Below are 24,637 nucleotides of genomic sequence, written 5' to 3' on the forward strand. Positions count from 1 at the left end.
TGAATTGTAATTCTCTCAAATTTAAATACTGTTCTTTTTGTGGATATGGGATGAACACTACTGTGTACATTTTTTTTTAAATAATTTTTTTTTATGTTTAGTAATACAAAATAAGTTAATTAAAAGTTTTGTAAATTCTACTAAATCATTATTTAAAAAATAACTCTAGAAAGTAGCATTATTCGTAAGATGATGACTAATAACTTACTATGAACCATGCGCACCTAATTATTAGTCAAAGTTTTTACAGTTTTTATCTTTTTATTAATTTCTTTTAAAATGTTTGTTCTTTTAGTTCATCTGTAGCTAGTGCTACTGAGCTACCCCCAACACCTCAACCGTGGGAATAAAAACGTTCCTTCTATTCCACTCGTCTACGTGAAGCATTCCTGCTATGATGTCTAGTACATAATCATCAAGTTTTTACGCATGTGCACCAATTATGCGTGCTACACAAATAATAGGATTTTAAAATCATCATGAGTGTATTTGGAGATGGTTTTAAAGACGTCTTTTCAATGTAATTTTAAATGCTGCACAAATGTAACAAGTTCTTTTTGTCCATGTTGGGTCAGAGTTGATCTGCATACTTGTTGATGACTTTATTTTTTATTGCTACCTCGTGTCAGGTTTTATTTTATTACATGTAGATTTTTTTGTTGTCTTTGCATGAGGTACTGTATAGTGTTTTTTGGCGTATTCTTTTTCCCCCAAGAGTGAGTGAGCGCCATCTCTTGGCTGTCATTCGGTAATCTTCATAACCAGTACTAGTATTAAATATGCATAATTTAATAATTTATGATAAATATAAGAAATCAAGACTTCTCTTCCAACATTGGCATAATTTTTATTTTTAGTCATTATTTTTTTCCTTTTAATGGGTTTACAAACTTTTTTTTGGTAATATTTGTTTTTATGGTGTACTCAACTCAATTGGAAATATTAAATCTAATTGCAACAATAACGCCCCATACTTAATATTAAATAATACCGAAAAATGCTGGTGAAAACGCTGCATTAAAACGATGCAATAAACTGATTAAATGTAAAATGAATCAAATACAGTAATACATTTAATTTTAAAAAGGCTTAAAAACACAATATTTATAATAAATTATAATTTGTTATGATTATTAAAGAAACATTTTTTTTTATTACAGAGACTTGTTTAAAATCGCCTTTAGCAATGCAATAATTTATTTTAGTTGAATGGTTTTGTTAACAAAAGCCTTGCTTTAAAAACTGCTTTTATCTAAACCTTCGGATAATAAAAACCTTTTGTGATTTTGCTCATGAAAATATAAAACATAGGAAAGTAATGTTTATAATTATTAAATTCATGTTTCATCCCCATTCCCCCAAATATATACTTAATAATAATAAACATTGTTGGGTGCACATTCAGAGGCACAGTCGGGGTCAGTTTAGAAAAAGACATAAAATGTCCTTGCTTGTCTGCCACGCCCAATGAAAGTACAAACTAACTAAGTTGGGTCTGATTGTGCATACATCACAACTACTAAGCATATGTAGTATTATATTGGCTTAGAACTCATCTTTCAAGGTAAAATGTCTTTCGAACGGTTATTATATGTCATCACTTCAGAAATAAGTAAAAACATTTTCTAGCAAAAACCAATGCATGTAAATTATTATCTTATTCTGAGAATTAAGTAAAAGTGTTTTTTTCTTCTTTTTTTTCAAATTTGGAAAGTTCAATTTTTACTTCATCTCTTTAGTCATATATAATGTCTGTACATGAATGTATGTTGAATTTTCCATCAACATGAAGGGGGAATTTTTAAAAGATTAAAGGCAATTATGTTTCATTAATTTTAATTTTTGATTGACAAATCTAGTTTTATTTAAATAATGTCCAAACATACATGACATGTGTAATTAATGTTAAATATATTCGTGTCTGTATTTATTAACGAAGGATCATGTTTTTAACTGTAGGTCTGTCAGTCAGAATTTTTAGTATTTATGCATGAATGAACACGCTGCAACGATTCGCGAGGAGCCAAATTGATATGCTGCTCGTTCACACTGCAGTTGATGTGTTTTCAAAGAGAGCGGTGTTGTTTTATTTCCACGAATGTTAATTCATGACAATCGTGTTTTAAACTGCATTTGCTGAAATGCCATGTGCTAGGCTTCAGCGAAAAAGGTAGTAATGTTTTTGACATTACATTCTTGATAAAAGTTTCAGAAATTAGTAATAAAAGTTGAAAGAATCCATGATAAAATGTTAAAAAGTTTTGAAAAAAGGTCAAAAAGTTTTGATAAAAGTTCACAGAAGTTCAGAGATTCCTGATGAAAGATTAAGCAAGCGTAAAAAGTATGATTCAGACAAAATAATTTATCTAAAAGCTACAGATTCTAATATGATCCAAAGAAACTATTTGATAAAAATAACACAAAAAAAAGGAACGCATGTTTATACACATGTTGTAAAGAATGAGTTGAATATTTTAAATGTTTTTTAATGTATAAAGAAAAGAAGTGAAATCTGAATTTTATTCATGGCTACGTTGTTTCATTCACATTGTACAAAGTAAACTATTTTTGAAATCCAAAAGGGTTTTATGTCTAATAAGTGCCATAGTAAATAATTGTATTAATGATTATCATTTGTTTTTAATCATGTTATAAAAAAACATAAAATTAGTGTAACAATTGGTATGAAGCATCATTTACATCATTCCAAATGAAGAAAGACAACAGATTTGTACTTCTACAATTGTGGATGTATTTTAGTATGAATTCTAGACTTGTTGTTTTAAATGTGTCCATAACCATTGATTTAGAAAATTCCATTCAGAATTTGTTGGAAATAAGGATGTATTATTATTATTAATCTTATACATGCCATACATTATGTTTCATTAGTGTAAGTACTATTAATACAAACAAGTCTTTTTATTTTCTATATCTTTTATAAAATGCTAGAAACCATTGTATTTCATTCTTAAAAATTCTTTAAGGCTTCTCTGTATTTACAGGAAAAAAATGTTAGTCATTACTTTGAGAAATTTATAGACAGTAAAATTTACTGGTTTTGATGTCATTTTTTCCATAAATTCTACAATTTGTATAAAAGCATCGTCATGTGTCTACCAGGTAGGCATGTTGACATTCAAGACACTCCACTGTAAGTAACTGTTTGAACAATGATTAAAGAACAAAATCAATTTTTAGTCAATTTCATCTGGTAATCTGATTGATTTTAAACTTTGTTGCTATAAGTTAATTTTTATTATTCTTATATAAATAAGATAGATGATATGAAGTAGTAATATAGATGTTTGTAGTGTCTAAGGTTAGTAATTTTGTAAATATTAAGAGTGCTATTTATTTACTGAACTCAAGAAGCACTATTACGTGGAAGTACTGAAGATGAAGCAATAGTCTCCAGTGCGAACCTTGCCAGTGGGTACCACCAGTGTCCTAGCAATATTAAAACAAGAGACAGTCCACTGTGATTTATTTAAAACAAGTACAACTTAACAGTAACAGTGAGATGATTTTGTTTTTCAATGCATCTCAAATGATTTTGATATTTATACCAATAGAAAATGCTTTACATTAAAGTTTGATCCGGAAATAATATACAGTATTTGAATACTTAGGTGCAAGGCATATAATAGAATTTTGAGGTGTAGCAAACTGCCTCTTATGTATGTACTATTATAATAATCATTTAAAAGTTGTTAAAAACAACATGTAATTTCATAGTTCAACAATGTGCTGACTGAGGTGCTGATTTCCAGCCAATCCATCTTTAAAATTTGATATTTAGCGTTTCGCCAATAGTTTTCAGTTTTCATACGAACAATTATTACCATTTTGTACTGTATTACTTTGTATAAAAAATGCACCTTTTTGTATAGTATGCTCAAAACCATTCAATTCAACAAATCATTAATTATGTGTACTATATAAATATTGTAATTTTTTTTATTGGCTTTTAATATGTATTTGTAATATTTCAGTTAAGAAGAGCCACATTTTTTTGTTTTTGCTGCACCCATGAAACAGCAACGATCTATTATTTTATTGAGGGTGTATTTTTAAGGGATTTATCAAAGTATTGATTGAGGTGACCATCATGTTCAGATCTATACGCTATTCACTACGACTCCTACTTACTATTAAGCGTATCTAAGCATGACAAAATTAATATTTAAGAACTAATTACTTTGTGCCGGAGAACTTTGATGAGACTCCCTAAGTTGCTGTTAATGTACTGTTTTCGGGAGGTTATTTTTCCTCTGTCGTCTATAGTAATTGTATTAATTATATTGGTTATTCAGCACTCATATATTTGTATTGTAAAATAATAGTTTCTTTTTTATGTCTATTGTAGAAGAGATAATACTGAACATTCTTGTACAGCAGCACCTATTAGTTGTCAGTTGTTTTTTTAGATGTGGGGACACGTTACCTAGTGCAATGAAAACGAGTGTACGCGGTCTATTTATTCATACTCGGTCTAAGGTATGTCCAACCACCATAAAATATACTAGATCCCCAAAGGTTACGGTGATGGTGAAAAAGTTTTGAAAAAAAATTAATAAAATATAAAAATAAGAATACATTGTTTTTGTTTTTCATTAAAAAATGTTTTTTACTTTGATTGGTTATATAAGAAATACAGCCCTATGATACGGAATCAGTTGTCTTCAGAAATCAAGAATCATTCATTGCTTTTTAAGTGCTTAATTGAAGGTATATATTCAGTTCAATGTGTATTTGTACAATTGTGTCGAGTGGTGAAGGCAGGCTTCACAAACCAGTCATGTAAGGCTCTCCTCAACTATGGTTCTGGTGGTAAAAGTCCTGTGTACACATATGGCTTGTGTGTTACCTCGGCATACTGGACCATTTAAGAATGGACCATTGGAAAATGGCACCACCATTTAGTGGTAGCTGTACAACAAGAATATCATCCACGTCTGTGCGCAATTCAGCCCATTAGGCTGCAAGAGGCATTTTGTTCTTATTGTATTCGGCTTTCTTCAAGTATCATGATCGATTTCAATTATACTTTTTCAAGATTAAAATATTATGGTGTAATTCACTTTGGAAACAAAGAACACAAAACAATTAAAATTAAAAACATGTATGTATTGACAATTTCAAGCAAGATTATCCAATTATTTCATTTACAAATTCAACATGATTTCTTACTTCCCAGTGTCCATATTCACCAATCACACAAAGTAAATACCACTTAAGTGGAAATCCTGACTTAAGACTGAAATATCTCACCTAAGTGTGATTGGTGAACAGTCACATAGCAGAACAAATTTATCAATATGTTTTTGATTGATAAGTTTCTCAAGTTCTATATCATTAAATGCAAAAGTCATACTTTGATCTTTTTATTAATATCGTGCAATGAATATTCACCGATATTTATTATTTGAAACACATAATTATTATAAATGCCATAATTCGAAAATACCTAATTTGTTTATCGATACTAATAAACTGAAAACATAAAAAAACACACTAAAAGTAACAATTTACAGAAGGCATGAGTAATAAAAAAAAAACTCAACCTTAAAGGGACATAAATGCGCTTAAAAAGAAACTTCATAATTTTTACCACAAATTAATATGTTATATATTAATGGTAAATAATTATATATAAGCTAGATTATTATTGGTTTATGTATAGCCTTTACATTTTAGTATGGATTTGGAAAAATAGCTTTAGAATAAAAATAATCCATATATCCATACAGAATTTACATATTCAATGGTTATAATTATGATTTTGAATGACATAATCTATTGTATATTGATTGACATTAACTAGTATGCACTATATGCCATTAAAATAATCCATATAATTACTCTCACTCCCTGATTTAGTTAATTTTTTAAATAATTGAATTATCTGTTGAATGATACCTGTATGTCCCAAATATCTAACGCAAAATAATTATACTCATAACATTGTTTAAAAAAGTAATAATAAATTAGGACTCCCTAACTCTATTTATACTGTACTTTGATAATATATACACGGTTAATATGAAAATAAGACTGACAATTTTAATTAATGATTCCAAATAAAATTCTGTAGATAACATACTCAATTCAAACAATTTTGAGAGCCAATTTTGTATTATCTACTTAATTATTATCTACCCGACAATTTATGTAAAAATGTACTCATTTTTTAACTGCTAAAATTTAATTTCCAATTAAAATATTCATTCAAATAAATTTAATTTTGTTAAGAAGGATTAGGTTTTACCAGATTCAATCAAAATAAGATGGCGATTCGCCCAACCACGATGAACGTTACTTGTAATAGCAGTCAACTCATTTGCCAGTCTTGTCTGGTTTGGAAAGCAATAGATATAATGAGGCTAAAGCCCTGTACACTATAAAACTTTATGCAACAAAATGTAATGTGCCCATATATGGACATGATGATGTCATATCACTACCATATTCGGGCACATCACACCTTTTTTTGTCAAACTAGTTTGATAGTGTGGACAGAGCTTGAGAAGCAATGCAGTCTCCATATGTTAATGTTTTTTGCGGACTATTTTCAAGACTATGATCTCTTCCAAATGCAAACCATATTCTTGCTTGTAACTCCAACGATGAAGTTTGCATCGGAGTTAATAGCAACATCATTGATTATCAAATTCTGTTCCTTAGATAAACTCACTGTTCCAGCGGGGATGTCCAATAACTACAAATAAAAGGCAAACAGATATTTATAAACATCTTTTTACTTCTGACTTTGGTAGGATAGTATATAGACAGATGCCTTTTTCGCTCAAGCTCCTTTGAATACTGTTTAAAGTGCTGGAGAATGGAGTGGTGTAAACGGTCTTTTATTTCTTTTTTTATCTTAGGATATTTTAAAGCACTCAGAAACATGGTATTAGGCACTATATAAGACTACCATTATTATAATTATTAAATCATTTGTTCCAATAATACTGTATTTTTTGCACATGGTTGTGGTTATTTTTGTAAGCACATAGATACACTTTTTTTTCTGTGTATGCAATGCAATATTGCATCACCGTTACATGTACAATCCCATGGGATTATGCAAGCCTTAGATGTACAAAAAAATTATATAATTTCAGTTTTTATGAAAACCAAAGTACCATGTAATGACCCTGAATACATTATAGTAGCTGAACCAAATCTAAATCATTTGAGCATTGACCTCAGTCATACAGAAGCGGCCTGGCAGAACATTGCCATTTACCTAAACAGATTGTAAACATATGTAATACTATTTAATTATAATTCAACTTACTTGTAAGGGATTTGGATCCATATTTTTTTTGTTTGCTCCTTTTTTCACATCTTTTACTTCATAAAGCCATACAGGGCCATTAGCATCACCACATACAATATGACCACAACCTGTGGATATTAATGAATATCAAATCAGGACACTGAGCTCGCCTTGCCAAGATAGGAACTCGTAACAGTCCTTTGATCTCATGTCTGGCTGCGACAAATACCAACAGTACTGTACTATGTACACATTCTCAGCGATGCCCAGCGTCTATTAAGGGAGTGGAACTGATAGCGTCGTAGCCACAGATAAATGCTTTGATCTCTGAAGCTCAGCATCCTGTTAGTTTGCCTTGATCAAATAAACATGGATGTGCCTCTGCTTCTTATGTCTTGTCTTATGGACGTTGACATAATAAGGACAATTTACACAGACAAGACGTCTGAGACAAGGTGCCAACACTAGCTTTGGGGTATACTATTCATAATATACTGGTCTTTCTTTAAACATACACTACAATTAGCAGTTACTCAGAAAGTGTTGATATCTTACCTGGCCATGTGTTAAGTAATATATAGATGTTGTCTGTACTTGACCAATTTAGAGTATGCACAGGTACAATATCAAGTTCTTTCTTGCGAGCTTGCTGCTTTTCTCTGGCCTCTGATAAACTCCAAATCTGAATTGATTTATCAGCAGCAACTTTACTAACTGTAAAAGGAAAAATAAAACATTTATAAACATAATATGGTATTATATGCAAAAGAAAAAAAAATGATTTATCAGCAGCAACTTTACTAACTGTAAAAGTGATTATATGCAAGAAAAAAAAATCTCATCACGTAGTGCTTTGGCTTATTTTTTTAGAACCAGGAATCCTTAAACTAATGAGTGAGTCCAGTTGGTTTTTTATCAACACAGTCGTCTCATTAATTCATTCATGGAGATAATTTAACATTTGAGTAAATATAATGACTAGCGTTCTAATGACTCATATTCTAAATCTCTTCTCTATGTATGTAATAGACCATTATTAAAGCTCTATTTATATTATCAAACTTTATGTGACAAAAATGTGATGATGTCATAATACTCCAATTTTCTCATCACACTTTTTGTCAAACTAGTTTGATAGTGTACACAGCATTTAGTGAACTGAAAATCATAGTGTTACATACCCATAAGGTCATCATCAATGGCAGACATGCCATCAATTGTATCACCTTCGTCATCTTCATTGTCCTCGCTACGTGCAATACTTGGCAGTAGGAATTCCAAGGTGTGAACCCTATAACCATAAAAGATAAGTGAAATTGGTTAGAGAGAAAAAGAGAAATTATTACAGCCAGAATAACTAGCCTTAAGCTTGGTTCCAACAGTAAGCCGTAATAATTCATCCAAACTGTCCCTTGTGATTGTTCATGTCGCTGCATTAGGTCTAAGTGGGAAACGAACTTATCTTAGGACACCAAATTCAAATTTGTTTTAGTGTGTTGATTTAGGAATCAAGAACCCCGATGAATCTTTGAAAAAACAATGTCTTTCATTTACATTGTCAGACATATTAGACCTAAAATAAAAAATAGTTTGTTTGCCGTCACGTTTTAAATTTGTTTTGGGAGAGTAGCAATTAAAAAAATACAACTGATGTATGCTCCTCCTGTTGTCAGCCAGATGATCAGGACAACTGAAGAGCTAGGCCCACCCCCTACCTAGACTAATACTACTCAGAAAGGCCGCACTAGCCAGACCTCACTGCGGTGCCAGTCATAACTAGCTACTTACTTTTCTTTTTTACTAGTTTTTGTTTGTAGATTCCAACCATAGCATCCATTCTCACAGCCTGCAACTATGTAATCATTCTTTGGCGAGTACACTATTCCCAGAACTCGTCCAGTGCCAGGAGGAAGGAACGAAAACAATTTTCTATTGAAAAAAAAGAACAGAGACAAATTATTGAAAGCATGGAGAAATAAACTATTAATAGCCCTGACAAAGAAATAGTGTTTTATGAAACTTTCTGGCTTCTTTACTTTTTCATTTAGCTTTAGGCTCTATTAAATCCAGCCACTAATACCCACAGTAAATTTACTTGTTAAATCAACAACAATAAAGTGTGGTCTTGGACATACCCCAAGCTTTGAGAATGAACTTTGATCTTTAGTGTATTATCCTATCAACAATGTATTGCAATCTACTTACACCCATTTACATTTATAGTCTGGTCCAGATGGAACACCAATATCCCACAATACAACATCTTCAGCACCACCTGAAAATACAAGTTGCTAAATAACATAATAATGCAAATGAAATATTATGTTACTAGTTGACAAGAGGTCAAATTTAAGATAAGATAAATAAAAAAATAATTTAAAAACTATCTTACTAAAAAGCCAAGTGGGTTTGTCTCGATGAAACACCAATGTATTGATAGAGCACGTTTTGCGTGAATTTCTGAGCTGAGCGTAACAAATCAATTGCTCAGGGTGTAACAGCTTCACATCACCACGAGCACCGCCAATTGCCAATATATTACTCTTGCGTGCAGCCTTTGAGTCGCCGACATCCATTTCTAATGTTGTCCATGCTAAGCAGTAGAACTCCTACAACAAATAATAGTAAACATTTACAAATACAGTTATTCATCAAATCACAAATAAAATAGTAGTACTGTATGATTCAAGAAAATGATGAAATGGGCTCTCAGGAAACCAGGAGGTTTGTATGATGGAGACCCCAGATTAATTTGACAAAATATAAAAAAAATTGGTTTTTAACAGTAAAAAAGATAATGAGGGGAAAAAAAAGTAATTATTTTTTACATAAAACAGAATTTGCACAACCAATATAAAATTGTTTAAAATATATTTCTCTAAATTGAACAGCCTTTTCTTTTTGCATAACTTGCCTCTTCAATATTTTCGTGCTTGTAACGCTTCATAACTTTGCCCGACTCGCAGTCAATCAAGCACACTGAATTGCCACCACATGTTGCTACAGTTGAAGTACTATTTTCTACAAATTATATATAAAACAACATAAAATGCTTATATCAAATTAGATACATAATAATAAAAGGATTCTTAGAGCCTGTGTGTAATAGGTTTCAATGTGGAAATATCTTACATGCATAGCCAAACCATAGAGGGTGCTATCCTTAACAAAAATATACCCATACATAGAGGGTGCTATTCTAAATAATCTTGTGAATCAGAATTTATAATAAACAATGGTTATGCCAGGCAATTCCCAATGTAGTATATCCACTCACAATTAGTGTGAGACCACTCTAAATATCTGGAAACTCCCTCAGAAAACTTACGTGGATTTTCCGGATCTGGTTCAAATGCACACTTCCACACATTCCTGCTGTCATCACTAGGATTATTTTCCAAAGAATGGCATCTAAGAAAATGAACGCCTTCAAACTTGGGATTCTCTTTCTGTTGACAAAACAATATTGAGGTACTTTATTACGTACCTTATGTGGCCATCTAGTCTATACTTGACCCAGTAAAAAAGAGTTCACATTAAGCTGCACAGATTCAATGTTAAAATAAAGTCCATTTCAATTTAGAAATTTTAGAAATGACCTGATTAGTAAATCACCACCAGGATTTTATAAGCAATTTTATTTAACTAGCTCCTCAAGGTAACAGAAACATCAGACATACTAACCTTGCTCAGAGGTACATCTAGTTTTGGTGGAACCCACGGTTGAGGAGTATCATCTTTTTTCTTTTTCGCAACAGGTGTCTTCTTCGTCTTTGATGCTGTATCCTTAGCTTTTGCTGGTGTTTCTTTAGTCTTGGAAGGTTTGTCCTTTGTTTTTGATGGTGTCTCCTTTGTTTTTGATGGTGTCTCCTTTGTTTTTGCTGGCGTCTCCTTTGTTGGAGTTTCCTTTGTTTTTGCCTCCTTTGCTGGTGTATCCTGGTTAGGAACCTTTCTTGGTCTCCCTCTTCCTCTTTTTACAGGCTGGTCAGGAGTTTCAGACTCTACCGCAGCCTTTTTAGGCGGTGATTTGGCTTCTTGTTTCTTTGTAGGCGTCTTGGTCTCTGTTTTGGCTTTTTTACTAGGTGATGCTTCATTACTTTCAGTTGATTTATCTGTATCAGCCTTTTCATCCTTATCGGGTACATTTTCTTTGGCAGTTTCTTTGTCGGTTGCATCTGGCACTGGTGTTTCAGTTTCTGGTACTGCAGTTTCTGGTGCATCTGTCTCGGCTACAGTTGTTGTCTCAGCTTCATCTGGTTTAGCTTCTTTCTCATCTGATGTCTCACCATTGGGTACTGGTTCCTGGGCCTCTTCTGCTGGTGTGGTGTCCATCTTTTCTGTTTCTTTATTTTTTTCTCCATCTTCAAGTTTAGCCTTCTTTGCTGTTGGCTCTTCCACAGCTGCATCAGTTTGCTTCTCTCCATTTGGTTCGGTAACTTGAAGTTTAATGACCTCGGTTGCTGTTGTTTCTTCTGAACACACTTTCTTTTCCGGTTGAGCTTGTTCTTCAGCAGGTGCTACATATTTAGCCTTTTCAAGTAGTGGCTTTCGAACTATTCCAAATACTTGTGTGATTTGTCTTTCGGCTAATACTGTAAGCTGGAAACAAAATCATAAAAATTAGTATTAGCATCATTGTATTGCAAGCATAGCCACAAGGGAAATGTGATGAGGTAATTTCCCGGATAATCGTAAAATCAAGACAGTACTGGGTTTGGTCTACCAGCGTTCTTGCTCCCAACTAGTCATCCATTCATAGAAGTGCTGATGAAGAAAGCCCATATGGTGGTGACAGTAGAATGGTCCCCAGACAATGACTGTACTTCGGATTAAGTTGATAAAAGAGAGTATTGTTAGAGATAGAGTAGGCCTATATGATGTTCACTTATATTAATGTAAATAGTTGGATGATCTTGTATATCGATTAGACTGTCATTTGATAAATTAGTTAATCTATTATATACATATAATACCCAGTATAAATTACAAAACTTACCATATAATGAGTGAATTCCATAAGAGCATCAGCACCAAATTGAACACGTTCTTTAAGCCGTTCAATGAAAGTCTGTTCCAGGGCAAGGATATCAGACTTCTCTGTCATACCAATTGCATGGCCTGCAAACTCTTCTTCCCAAACACTGACAACCTACATAAAAGATTTACATTGTAATTAACTGTTTCTTTACTGGTGTGTTAATAATTAACCTCTATCCAACACAGAAGGTAATCATATCATATACTCATCTTTAATTCATATTAAAGAGATATAGTACAGAAATAAAATACTTTTTGAGGTAGCTTCAATCGGTAGAATAAAGCCTATGTTGTTCAACAACCTAACGGGCTACGTTCCAACATTCATAACATCACTGTTGTTTGTGAACCAGCAATGTTTGAAAAGATTTGTTATATTTAACTACCAGAGGACCTTGCTGTTAATTACTCAGAAGAAACATAAAATACAGTAGTATTACAATTTTTTATCGTTCAAATTAAGGTTAAATAAATATTTTGTTTTGGATAGCCTGGATGCGAATGTTTTTAATATTTTTCATCTTACCTTAGTAGCTAATTCTGCTTCCATATTGTCTATAGTTCCACGAAAGTCAATGTCCTGGCCGTTAAGCGTCATCAATTTAGGCAACATGTATACAGCAATGTAATGATCTGAAGTCTGTCAAAAGAAATAGTTTACAAAATTAAAAAAACTAGCACGTAATACAGAAAAACCTATTTGTATCTGGGTGTGTGGATAGATTTGAATAATTTACAAATCAAAGATGGTTTGTTATACAGAAAAACCTATATGAAGTATCTGGGTGTGGATAGAATGACATCTGATGTAATGTAATTGAATGTGAAATAATTGATTCTCAGTGTAAACGGACACTAGAACTCACTGTTAGATCATTATCCCTAAGATCAAGTTCTTCAACCTCTAGAAACTGCTCAAGAGTGAGAACAGACGTCAACTTGTTTTTACTGATGTCTAACTTGGAGAGCTTTCGCAAACCAAGATTGTAGTCAAAGCCAGATATCTTGTTATTGGAGACATTCAATGTCTCAAGGTCATGCATTCGACAGAAGACAGCAGGATCCAGCGTGGCGATTTTACGTCCGGAGAGATCGAGATGGCGGATCTCTTGCAAGGTTACACAACCAGCACATTGTAGAACCATCCGTTCCACAAGAGCGGTGCTGGATACAAATGGCCCTTTTCCAAAAGACCCGTAGGTAGACATTTTATAATATTTCTGGAATGTAAAGTATATATTTAAAGACATTAATAAAATATAACTGTACATGGTATAGGCCTAGTTAATAATGTTCCATGGGCAACGCAACAGGCTGAATAGTACTAGGCAGTACAGTATTCTGGACGGTTCGCTAAATTATGTTCATGGTGTTGGTCATTGATATGTCTATAATTATTGTGTTTTTTTTCCATAGTTTAAGGCCAAATTATTATTTTGCGTAGTTTTTATTAAGTATTCCTTAATATTTATCTCCATTCAGGCCGAATGACCGTATGGTAATAACGAATGTTTCATAGTACATGAGAAACCTGTCATAATTGGCACATATCAGTTCAGTAGACAGTTGATCACATCACAAAACATTAACGATTAAACTGTGTGAGTACACGATTTTTAATAGTATAGTAGCTTCCGCAGATTCTTCTGGCCACTGGGTTAGTATAGTGGGGAGGAAGAACAAGAGTAAACGCGAAGAAAGAAACATATTTGTATTAATAATCGTTCATTAATATAAAAATTTTGATTAATTGATTGAAAAGTAGAAAAAATTCCACTTTTATTTACAAATTATAGCCATTTTCGTCACCGGCCAAACAGCGCCCTCATCTAGGCTTGGTGTACCAATAAAATTCTCGTGGCTCTATTTTTTCTAAATGAAACAGTGAAAATAAATAAAACTAAGAAACATCGTATCAAAATATTGTATTTGACTAGATATTAAAAATAATAAAAACTTATTGATAGAAGTTACTTACGATATTATATTGATAAAAAGGTGAAAACCATATAAAGATACCAACCAACTTTAGGACGCGACGCGTCGAATTTCCTTCCCGCTTTCTCAAATGGCACACAAAGCTTGCTGCTTAAAAGTCACCGATGAGGGCAGTTTTAGCCCTCTAGTGTTGAACTTGTTATTAAAAGTAATTAGTCTCCGTTTTTCGTATCGTGTGCGTTTTGTTTTTTTTATATTTTTATTTTGCGTTTTCGGTTGAGAATACTATGGGAATGATATAATTTTACTTTTATAAATACCATTTAATAGTTTATTATATAAAGTTAGTAACTAGAAAAAATCGTGAAAACGTTTGTTTAGTTTGCTAGGCTAGGCCCTAGGCTAGATGATAAAATCAATGTCAGGTACACATACAGACAGCTGCAGTCATTTTGAGGTGCAGGAATATTTATGGTCGTTTCGCCCCTAGTAGTAACCGACTAAATAGTTAGATATTAGGCCTAGTTGTGAATTATGTACGACATACATCACTAGGGCTTACTAGGCTGTCAGTCAGTGTAAATAAGTTATCTAAATAAAAAATAAAGACTTTTTTGAATAAAGTTTTTGGTAATAATTATTAATATTAATGTATTTTTTAAAACTAGATTTTTGAAGTAAATATTGCCATGGAAAGTAGTTCAAATGTTACATGTGGATGCAAGGGAATACGTGTGTGCTTACAATGTGAAGAGAACAAAAAACAAATCAAGACACAGGCACTGGAGAATGTAGCTGCTCTATTTCAGGTTTTGATACATTTATTATTTCCTGTTTGAATAACATTCAATAACATCAGGATCTGCAATACCTAAAACTAAAATGATTGTTTTCACCCTTTTTATAGGAGTATGTCTATTGCCATGTTTGTTGTAAAGCATGGGAATTATTACCACATCCGAATGAACATCCATATCACCAAGGTAACACGATAGACTTTCCTGGTGTCTGTATCATTCCAGAATTTGTAACAACAGATGAGGAGAGACTGATTGTGGATGAAATTGACTGTTCACAGTGGAAGGAATCACAGTCTGGGAGGTTAAAACAGGTAGGCCTAGGTCAGCAGTGTAAATGGCAACTGCCTCCTGTTTGCAGAAAAAAAAAATTTAAATGTTTGTTTATTTAAATCTTTGTATGTTTAAATGTCTGTTTGTTTAAATCTTTGTATGTTTAAATGTTTGTTTGTTTAAATTTCTGTGTGTTTAAGTTTATGTATGTTTAAATGTTTGTATATTTTTAATGTTTGTACAGTTTGTTGTGCAATTGAAACCGAGGAGATGAAAATGTTTTGTTTCACTGAACACTCTTTTGGGGTTTTAAAGTCTTTAAAGTTAGTAGTAGGCTAATATTTAAAGTGGATGTGTGATTTTATATTCTGATGCTATTTTATCTAAATAAGGCTATGCTTTAATGATGGTATTTGACTTAAACTGTTCATTTAGTTTTAGTTTTATTTATTGTAGTATTTTAATCGACTTTTTAGGATTTTATATGTATATTTTGTATGGCTCTTTTATCGTATTTTATATTTTATATACTGTATCCATTTTATATTTGTATGTACTGTATTTTTGAAAAGGCCAACAGAGTTTCCCCATGGGGATAATAAAGTTTTAATTGAATTGAATATTACATAATTGTGTTTTTATTCTTGATTTTTAGGATTATGGGCCGAAAGTTAATTTCAAGAAAAAGAAAGTGAGAATGCAACAATTTACAGGCCTTCCAGCATTCAGTAGTGATTTATACAAACGAATGACTTCATTAGAACCACTGAAAACTTTCATCCCGGTCGAACTGTGCAATCTTGATTATGACCCTTCCAGAGGCTCCGCAATTGACCCTCACTTCGACGACTTTTGGTTGTGGGGTGAACGACTAGTGACTTTAAATCTACTCTCAGACTCCTACCTAGCTATGACAATTGATTATAGTGATGATAGGACTGATGCATCATTACAGAATACCTTAGTGAGAATACCGCTTTTACGAAGGAGTCTCGTCGTTCTTCAAGGTGATGCTAGACACGTATGGAAACATTCTATACCTCGAGGGGCGATTGTTGCCCGTAGAGTAGCAATCACATGGAGAGAACTTTCAGATGAGTTTCAAGATGGTGGAAGTCTTTGTGAACAAGGGAAAAAATTAATAGAACGAGCATTATCGTTCCAAGGTCTTGTCGTGCAATGATTCAGATTAATAGTAAATAGATTTTAAACTCTTTTATTCAAGTTCTATTAACATTCATTTTAATGTATAAAATATAATAAAAACATTCAAATTTTAAAATACTGTACCATAAACTCTAATGTAGAATTATATTTTACAATACCCTAAAAGTTCAGAAATATCTAATGTAGAATAAACAAATATATTTACAATATACAATTGTTGTCGATTTTAGCCTTTAAACAATTTGGTTCAAACAAATATACAAAATATTTACAACTTTGCGATTTAAATTTTAAAAAGAATCATACACATAACTTAGCAACAATAAAACAAGAGTCCATATACCCAGAAACATATACATAAAATATGAATATTCTGTTCGCTGCTAGTACATAGTAGCAACCAGTAATTTGCTGTATTCTATAATGATAATTTGATTTCCATACTATAGCAATCCCAGCCGAGACAACGTGTTTTATAATTGTCATCTTCAATTATTTTAAAGCTGAAAAGGGCAAAAAAAGTGCCACCTGTTATAAATAATTAACAAATATAAATCAAAGACAAACTTCAAATCACTATATTTAATACAAAATACAATTTGAATATATGAAGCAGAAAAAAAAGTTTTCAATTTGATAAATTATAAGTTAGTAATTTGGATCTTGAACGTTTGTAATAGTCTCTCCAAATAGCGATTCTTCCCATTTAGACAACTGTTGCACAAATGTACGATGAGGGCGGATATTTTGTTTGCAATCCAGCACATGTTTATAGGCATCCTATAATGAAAACAAAATGTTATTAATTAGGTATTCAAGAAACTTGAATTAGTTATATTAAGCTCTGTCTACACTATCAAACGTTATGTAACACAAAATGTTATATGCTTATATATGGACATGTTGATGTCATATCACTACCATATTTGGATATATGACTACCATATTTGGGCACATGACACTTTTTTATGTCAAACTAGTTTGATAGTGTAGACAGAGCCTTAAGCACTTGAATGACCAATATACAAATTTAGCATATATTATTTTTTTGCATACTGACTATAACTTACATGTAAAGGCCACTTGTAAAAATTCATTAGGTATGCAAGAACAACACTAACACATCGACTAATTCCAAGTTTGCTGAATACTAAAACTGTCTTGTTCTCTTCAAGTTTTTTACCTGAAATATAAAAAAAAACACCCAAAAATTGGTTAGATCTGTTTTCGTAAATTCATCTTAAAATTTTACATTCAAAAGTGGAATATTCTGATATCTTCATTTTAAAGTTTCAATTTTCTAGGTGAATTTTATGCCTGATGGAATTCACGATTAAAAGCTAAATATTTTTGTATTGTACTTACAAATAAATTGACAGACATATGGTAGATATGAGAATAGGTTTGCATCGCTGTCATCCATTGCAGGAAGAGTGAATACATCCCCGGTAGAATCATCTTGAAATCTGTTAAAACAAGTAAAAATTGAAATTCAACGCAAAGCTCTATTCAGTGGAGTTAACAGCTATGAGCGCTTACTGGCTAAACCCAGGGCCCCGGAGCTTATGGAGGCCCCTGAGCAGGGCCCATAGAAAATAACAGGCTTTAAAATATGTATAAAAAATGTCTGATGCTTCCAGCGTTGGCGTTCCTAAACCAGGAGCATCGGGCCTCTGTGTTACGCCACTGGCTCTATTGTTGTGTCAATTAGCAATGAGTGATCTGAGCTTTTTCTTTTTTATTTAAATCTTGTGTAATTAAATCTATTAACCAATCATATTTTACACTCAATAGTGCTAGAAGAAACAATAAACCAATTGGGACAAACAAAATCCTTTGACCATTGTATTCTTAAAAGCTAAACCTTTTCACCTGCTTTTTTATTTTCCCAAATTTCCTTCTGTTGCCAATAATACCATTTCTTTTGCCTGTTATGAATTAATTTTTAAACTGCTTTTTAAGAGTATTTCACACATCAAAAATAATATTCTATTTTTGAAAATACTTACAAGGTGTCCTCTTCATTTGACACATTGACATGTGCTTTTATTTTGAGGTCCTTCTGAATACTAGCATCACATCCTTGATCATAGCTACCCAGGTACAGCTTCCCTGGTAGAATCTCAATCGGGTACGTCTTCAATGCGTCTAATTCCCTTGGCATGTAAATTATTTTTTGTGTTCGTAGAAACGGGTAAAGTGCGGAAAAATCTTCATATCCACCACGTAAGATCTTGACTGGATTTTTACTACCCATTGCTGACATCACACGCCCACATGCTATGGCAGGACCTAAGACAATGCACAACATATTATTATGTAGTACTGTACCATCATACATTAATGACAAATCCTAATATTATACATATGATAACTAATATTATTATTATAATAATAAAAATGTTTAATTGGTAAGCGTTCTCTATAAATTAATGCCTGTCTTCTAAACCAGATTGGCACCCTTGTAGACTGACCCAAAGGCAGGTTTCAGAATACATTTTAAATATTAGAATTTTGATTTTTAGTTTCAATATAATCTTCATGGAAAACATATATTGAGAATAAGTTCGCTTACCATTGTCTTTTAGTGTTCTTGTGTTATTATCTAGGATCACGACATGTAGTTTACATTCTAACTCCGAGTCATAAGGAACTAGAAATTCATCTTCAGGAGACTATTTAATAAAAAAATAGAGAAAATATGGTAATGCATCTATTGCAGGTGTGGCTACACTTTAATCCGGGATGTTGAAGCCTACAGTATCTCAAAAAGTAAAAATGACAAATCCTGTATGTGTAAGCCTATACTAAAAAAGTAAAAATGTAATTGTTAAAGTCAGTAGTCAGTCTCATTGCAGTTGTCTCAATATGAAAAACGTAAAACAAGTTGAATACTTGTAAACATACTATACAGTTTTGTTATTAATAATAATATACGTTAATTACAATTAGGTCACATACCCTTGGTGCTTGTTTTGATGTGATTACGTGACTTTCATTGTATTCGTTAGTTTTCCTTGCATCTGAAGAAATAGAATGTTAATACATTATTTAAAAATTGAAGGCCCTAGAGGTATACCTGCCTCCATGGTTCGTAGTAGCCTAAATGTTAGTAGTAGTCTATACAAAAGGCTCTAAATATTATAAAACAGCCTGATTCAGAATCATATATCATTCATATATATAAAACTAAACTAATTTATTCTTACCTAAAAGGAGTAAATAATTAGGGTCACTTAGACATGGATAAGTTGTATACTGTTGCAATATATTGTACAGAACAGTTGGTTCACATATAACAAGACCTGCCATGTTAAAATACTGTTCGTTATCTCAGGGGAAACTGTCAATAATGATGTTTTGTTATCTTTTTACACACGTTGGTTTGTTTACTTTGTTTCCAAGAGAGCCTACGCACGCCATTGTTTGTGCTTTTGGAATAAATAGTTCTTAGGTATTTGTATAAAATAATTACTTTTTCGGTTCCAAATATAAATTTTAAAATAAAAATTGTGTAAATAATTATTTTTTTTCAATAAATAAAAGAATATTATACGTGTGTTATGCCATATTTTAAAGATAATTACGGGTATATTAATAGAATGTAATGAGGCTTGTTGCTAACTACGCGCATAGGTCATGAGGTCAAAGGACTTTTTTAAGCGACCTTTAAAAAAACGGAAGTGGATCACCGGTCTTTTTATTTCTTTGAGTCTTGACTTATTTTCCTAAATTTGTAACAAATATATTAATAATGGCATTTTCTCTTAGAGCATTAGCTTCACAAAACATACGTTGTTCGGTGCGACAGTTTTCATCCACATCACAGGTATCGTTTGAGTAAATTAAGGGGAAATGTGCAGCTAGGCTAGCCCTACCTAAATTAATTAAATCGTCCAACACCGTGTTTGCGATTACTGCCAGGGAGAAAACGTCTGGAATCTGCCTTTAATACCGACATGTTTATATTGTTGACCTGGGCCTAGCATAACTGAAAAGACACCAAATGTTATTGGACTCAGTCAGTTGCCATACATTTCCTGAGAGTCTGTATTTGTCTTGTTTTAAAATTTCACAATAAACAAAAAATATAAATTTATTTAATAAATAATAATAAATAGGCCTTTATTAGGCCTACCCCTAGGCACATTTTTATAATTTTTTTTTTTTTTTGTGGTCAAATAAAAAACTAGAGAGAGGCCTAGTTTAGGTAGTTAAGGTGTATAAAATGATCAATTCATTCTAGCCTAGGCCTATATTAATTATTATTAATATTATATCATATTATTATTATTATCTGTCTGTACTATGGATGTAGTGTAAGTGTATACATATAGAGTAGTTAGGCCTAGTTAGTAGTAGATATTATAATAATACCTAATTATACCTAATATAATAATTGAATTATAATTATACTGTATTATTGTTTTTGTAGGCCGCACTTGTTCATGAAAACAGAATTGTTGTAGTATTTGGTAAAGAAAAAAGACTCTGATTTAAGTAATTTTCTGACTTAATGACATTTTTTTCAACTTACAGAATAATGCAAAAGTCGCAGTTTTAGGAGCTTCCGGTGGTATAGGACAACCTATGTCATTACTGATCAAGCAAAGCCCACTTGTATCACATCTATCCCTTTACGATATAGCCAACACTCCTGGCGTAGCAGCTGACTTGAGCCATATTGAAACAAAAGCTAAGGTCACAGGTCATCAAGGTCCAGACCAGCTTCAAGAATGTTTGGAAGGATGTTCAGTTGTCATCATTCCTGCTGGCGTCCCACGAAAACCAGGTGCGAACAAGAAATGTTTAATAATTATTGGTGGTATTTTAATTTCATGTCGATTATGATTATATATAATGATAAATGCAAATTCAAGAAGGCAAAGTAGAATATACTGAGATTTTTAATCTTTAATTTTTGCGTATTTCCACTAGAAACCCTGGTTAATTTCCATCTGTTTTACAATCATTAATTTATATTAACTTTTTATTAGGTATGACACGTGATGACCTTTTTAACACGAATGCATCAATTGTGAAGACCTTAGCAGAGGGATGTGCCAAGTATTGTCCCAAAGCTATGATTGGAATCATTTCAAATCCTGTAAGTAGTGTGCTGCTGAGTAGAATTTGTTGGGCAATGTTATGAACCATGAAATGCTAATTAGTATTGTAAAACATTGAATATTATTTAACATTATCAGGTGAACTCAACTGTACCAATCACCACTGAAGTTTTCAAAGCTGCTGGAGTGTACGACCCCAGGAGGATATTTGGTGTTTCTACTCTGGACATCGTAAGAGCTAACACATTCATTGCAGAGGCTAAGGGGCTAGATGTTGGAGCCACTAATTGCCCTGTGATTGGCGGTCACTCTGGAATTACGATCATCCCACTCGTATCACAGGTAGGTTTACAGATAGCTGCTTACTGCTAGTAATGTTGCTGATGTTCATTACATTATTCTGCTGCTGCTCCTGCCACACTGTTCGTGCCAATGTCGATTTTCTAACAATAGCCTTTCAATAAAGCTTGGTTCCCACTAGAACGCAACGCAAGGACGTAAACGCAACGCAAGCGTTTTAACCAATGACAAGCGAAGTTATAGACAGTTAGCAATCACAAGCGAATAAGCCATCGCTTGTGATTGGTCAATTCACTTGTGTTGCGTTACGTCCTTGCGTTGCGTAGCTAGTGGGAACCACGCTTTACAGACCACTAAAGCTCTGTCTACACTATCGAACTAGTTTTTAAAAAAAGAGTGTGATGTGCCCAAATAGTGATATGACATCATCATGTTCATATATGGGCACATCACATAAAGTTTGATTGATAGTGTTGACAGAGCTTAAGAAAGAAAAACAATTGATTTTACATTTTTGTTATGAATTTTGTTGTATTGCTCTTGTCCCAGAGGTTGCAGGCACCAATTGTTATAGTGCACTGTTGATTCCTGGGCCACCCGTGCCAATAAAATACAAAATTTAATATATTAAGTTTGTGTGATGATTATGTTTGTGTTGCAGTGTACACCTAAGGTATCATTTAGTGACGAAGACTTACAAAAGATGACTGAGAGAATTCAAAATGCAGGTACTGAAGTTGTCAATGCAAAAGCAGGAGCTGTAAGTATTTTATGCATCAATGTTAACACAATTCTGTAGTATCAACTTCAACAAAGTGTCCCCTGAATAGGGGTTGACCTTAGTGTTATATTTTCTCATTTCGCAAGAAAGTCACCCCATAAGAGTGTCCCTTGAATGGGGTTCTACTGTATAGTTACTTTACTCACTGTTTTATATATAATATTGCAATCCAAAATTACCTTTATTTTATTTGTTATTCTTTTCTTTACAGGGATCTGCCACATTGTCTATGGCCTATGCAGGTGCTAGATTTACATTCTCTGTAAGTTTCCACATTATCATATAATTATATAGTTAAATATACTGTAATCTTAGCCATCGTCGTGAGCCAATCAAAACAGCTAAGGATCTCTGATTTTTATACTATATTTTTATATCTGTCTTTGTAACAAGTGAGCAATGCAATTTTTTTGGACATTAAAAGTTATCTGTATTTCACTAAAGCTTTGTCTACATTATCAAACTTTATGTGACAAAAAAATGTGATGTGCCCACATATAGACATAGACATAGACATATTTGAGCACATCACACTTTTTTTTGGTCAAACTAGTTTGATAGTGTAGACAGAGCTTAAATGTTCATCTCAAATTAACTTGTTATATTTGTAATATTTGTTTTTAGCTTCTTGAGGCAATGAACGGCAAACAAGGTGTTATAGAGTGCGCTTTTGTCAAGTCAGAACTTACAGAGGCTACTTACTTTGCATCACCACTTCTGCTTGGGGTAAGTAGTTAGAAAAACTATCTAAGATTTTTTTTGCCAACCTGCTCAGTGCAGTTAAGCGCTTAACTGTATACTACAACCAGCAGTAAAGTGTCTATTTTTCCAGATTTCAAATTTTGTAGCTTTTCAGCTTGTGGGCCCTTGCTGTTCTCCTGCTTTGTTGAGCAATTATAATCTTACATGTTTCTATGTTGGCGTTTGATAAGTTTTGCATGCTATTTGTCAAAAGTATATATGCTAACCATTTTGTACAGCTCTGTCTACACTGTCAAAAATTATGTAACAAAAACAAATTTGATATTCCCATATATGGACACGATGACACTATATTACAATTTTTTTTATCAAACTAGTTTTATAGTGTAGGCAGAGCTGAAGTAATGGGTTTGAATGTAAATTTGACACAAATTCAGTTTTTTCTGCAATGTTATTAAATTTTGAATAAACTTGAATTGAAATTGCAAATGCTGATAACACAACTAATTTTATGAAGGAAAAGTTTACCCTAAACAGAGCGTAGAATATTTATACATAGTTTAAGGAATCGTACACCAGTTCTATACTGAACAATTTTCTTTTTTTGTAACAGCCCAACGGTATTGAGCAGAACCTCGGTTTAGGAACTTTGTCAAATTTTGAAACTAAGATACTCAATGAGTGCATTGAAGAACTAAAAAGGAACATCTCCAAGGGTGAAGAATTTGCAGCTAACAACTAAATACTACAATTATATATAAACCCACCTTCGTTTTAATTGTAAAAACCAAGTGTTGCCCATGTGGAATTGTATGCAAATTTATCTGAATAATTAATGATTGCGGTAGTCCTAATATACATAACTGAATTATATTTGTTAATACTATTTAAACAAATGAACATAATAATTTTAAAGTAATATATTATTTGGTAGAGATTATACACAAATTGAAGTGGGCTATTAGTTTTTGTATTATTTTACAACTATTATAAATTACAATGAAGATGTAGTAGAGAATTTTGCATATTGGAATAAAAGCATGTGTGAGGTATTTGTCAAAATCGTTTGTTGTGGTTTTTGTAAGGTACAGACAGTACAACAATCTGATAATACATGATTGCTTTTGAGTAACTTCAATATCAAGACACACCAAGCTTAAGGATAATACGTATGAAACGCCATGTGTGCCAAAATATTAATATTAAGTCAAAACTTGGAACCCAGACTAGACACGTCCCTACATCTCGATTTATATTATGAAGTCATTTCCACATTGGTATTTGAAAC

At 32.5% G+C, this 24,637-nt stretch overlaps 5 protein-coding genes across 7 annotated transcripts in view; 3 read left to right on the forward strand and 2 right to left on the reverse strand.

The window, feature by feature from the left end:
• Nucleotides 1-4,207, forward strand: part of LOC144858983 (serine/threonine-protein kinase NLK-like) — a 30,598-nt gene extending 26,391 nt beyond the window's left edge. The window contains exon 11 of the mRNA XM_078715155.1: nt 296-4,207. Coding sequence (XP_078571281.1) covers nt 296-350 — 55 coding nt within the window. The 3' untranslated portion in view covers nt 351-4,207. The remainder of the gene's footprint in view (nt 1-295) is intronic.
• Nucleotides 4,208-5,109: 902 nt separating this feature from the next.
• LOC144858984 (leucine-rich repeat and WD repeat-containing protein 1-like) lies at nt 5,110-14,390 on the reverse strand. The gene is made up of 14 exons (XM_078715156.1): nt 14,301-14,390; nt 13,189-13,542; nt 12,849-12,962; nt 12,282-12,434; nt 10,970-11,884; nt 10,614-10,734; nt 10,200-10,306; nt 9,678-9,894; nt 9,491-9,560; nt 9,074-9,214; nt 8,467-8,576; nt 7,841-7,999; nt 7,304-7,413; nt 5,110-6,721 (listed from the first exon to the last, which is right to left on the reverse strand). The coding sequence occupies exons 2-14, from the start codon at nt 13,528-13,530 to the stop codon at nt 6,581-6,583; spliced, it is 2,700 nt and encodes an 899-aa protein (XP_078571282.1). The 5' UTR covers nt 13,531-13,542; nt 14,301-14,390; the 3' UTR covers nt 5,110-6,580.
• Nucleotides 14,362-16,688, forward strand: LOC144858985 (alpha-ketoglutarate-dependent dioxygenase alkB homolog 4-like). 3 transcript variants are annotated; one of them, XM_078715157.1, is made up of 4 exons: nt 14,362-14,468; nt 14,929-15,069; nt 15,168-15,371; nt 15,986-16,688. In XM_078715157.1, the coding sequence occupies exons 1-4, from the start codon at nt 14,391-14,393 to the stop codon at nt 16,511-16,513; spliced, it is 951 nt and encodes a 316-aa protein (XP_078571283.1). In that variant the 5' UTR covers nt 14,362-14,390; the 3' UTR covers nt 16,514-16,688. The 3 variants fall into 3 exon arrangements, with proteins under 3 accessions (XP_078571283.1, XP_078571285.1, XP_078571284.1); XM_078715159.1 differs by lacking the exon at nt 14,362-14,468 and adding an exon at nt 14,473-14,495; XM_078715158.1 differs by lacking the exon at nt 14,362-14,468 and adding an exon at nt 14,504-14,603.
• A 76-nt stretch (nt 16,689-16,764) lies between these two features.
• On the reverse strand, nt 16,765-19,894 carry LOC144834436 (serine/threonine/tyrosine-interacting-like protein 1). The gene is made up of 7 exons (XM_078689242.1): nt 19,707-19,894; nt 19,459-19,520; nt 19,073-19,172; nt 18,507-18,789; nt 17,863-17,963; nt 17,568-17,680; nt 16,765-17,277 (listed from the first exon to the last, which is right to left on the reverse strand). Exons 1-7 carry the CDS (start codon nt 19,807-19,809, stop codon nt 17,146-17,148), a joined length of 894 nt encoding a protein of 297 aa, XP_078545368.1. The 5' UTR covers nt 19,810-19,894; the 3' UTR covers nt 16,765-17,145.
• Nucleotides 19,895-20,165: 271 nt separating this feature from the next.
• On the forward strand, nt 20,166-24,411 carry LOC144836149 (malate dehydrogenase, mitochondrial-like). Its single transcript, XM_078691356.1, has 8 exons — nt 20,166-20,326; nt 21,037-21,289; nt 21,495-21,604; nt 21,705-21,908; nt 22,528-22,626; nt 22,859-22,909; nt 23,272-23,373; nt 23,963-24,411. The coding sequence occupies exons 1-8, from the start codon at nt 20,252-20,254 to the stop codon at nt 24,089-24,091; spliced, it is 1,023 nt and encodes a 340-aa protein (XP_078547482.1). The 5' UTR covers nt 20,166-20,251; the 3' UTR covers nt 24,092-24,411.
• The last annotated feature ends 226 nt before the right edge of the window (nt 24,412-24,637 follow it).

This window comes from Antedon bifida, chromosome 2 (genome assembly GCF_963402885.1).
Source record: "Antedon bifida chromosome 2, ecAntBifi1.1, whole genome shotgun sequence".
NCBI classification, from domain to species: domain Eukaryota; kingdom Metazoa; phylum Echinodermata; class Crinoidea; order Comatulida; family Antedonidae; genus Antedon; species Antedon bifida.

Bases quoted from the DNA above. Each gene is read 5' to 3' on its own strand.
- LOC144858984 (XM_078715156.1), bottom strand. From the start codon at position 13,530: ATGTCTACCTACGGGTCTTTTGGAAAAGGGCCATTTGTATCCAGCACC. The intron at 9,215-9,490 runs GTAAGTAGATTG...TTTTTTCAATAG, and splicing joins GACTATAAATGTAAATGGGT to AAAATTGTTTTCGTTCCTTC. The intron at 6,722-7,303 runs GTAAGTTGAATT...TTTTATTTGTAG, and splicing joins TGGATCCAAATCCCTTACAA to TTATTGGACATCCCCGCTGG.
- LOC144858985 (XM_078715157.1), top strand. From the start codon at position 14,391: ATGGCACACAAAGCTTGCTGCTTAAAAGTCACCGATGAGGGCAGTTTT. The intron at 14,469-14,928 runs GTAATTAGTCTC...TTTTAAAACTAG, and splicing joins TGTTGAACTTGTTATTAAAA to ATTTTTGAAGTAAATATTGC. The intron at 15,372-15,985 runs GTAGGCCTAGGT...CTTGATTTTTAG, and splicing joins AGTCTGGGAGGTTAAAACAG to GATTATGGGCCGAAAGTTAA.
- LOC144834436 (XM_078689242.1), bottom strand. From the start codon at position 19,809: ATGGCAGGTCTTGTTATATGTGAACCAACTGTTCTGTACAATATATTG. The intron at 18,790-19,072 runs GTAAGCGAACTT...GCATTGTCTTAG, and splicing joins AAGAACACTAAAAGACAATG to GTCCTGCCATAGCATGTGGG. The intron at 17,964-18,506 runs GTAAGTATTTTC...TTGTTTTAACAG, and splicing joins TCAAATGAAGAGGACACCTT to ATTTCAAGATGATTCTACCG.
- LOC144836149 (XM_078691356.1), top strand. From the start codon at position 20,252: ATGGCATTTTCTCTTAGAGCATTAGCTTCACAAAACATACGTTGTTCG. The intron at 20,327-21,036 runs GTATCGTTTGAG...TTCAACTTACAG, and splicing joins AGTTTTCATCCACATCACAG to AATAATGCAAAAGTCGCAGT. The intron at 23,374-23,962 runs GTAAGTAGTTAG...TTTTTGTAACAG, and splicing joins CATCACCACTTCTGCTTGGG to CCCAACGGTATTGAGCAGAA.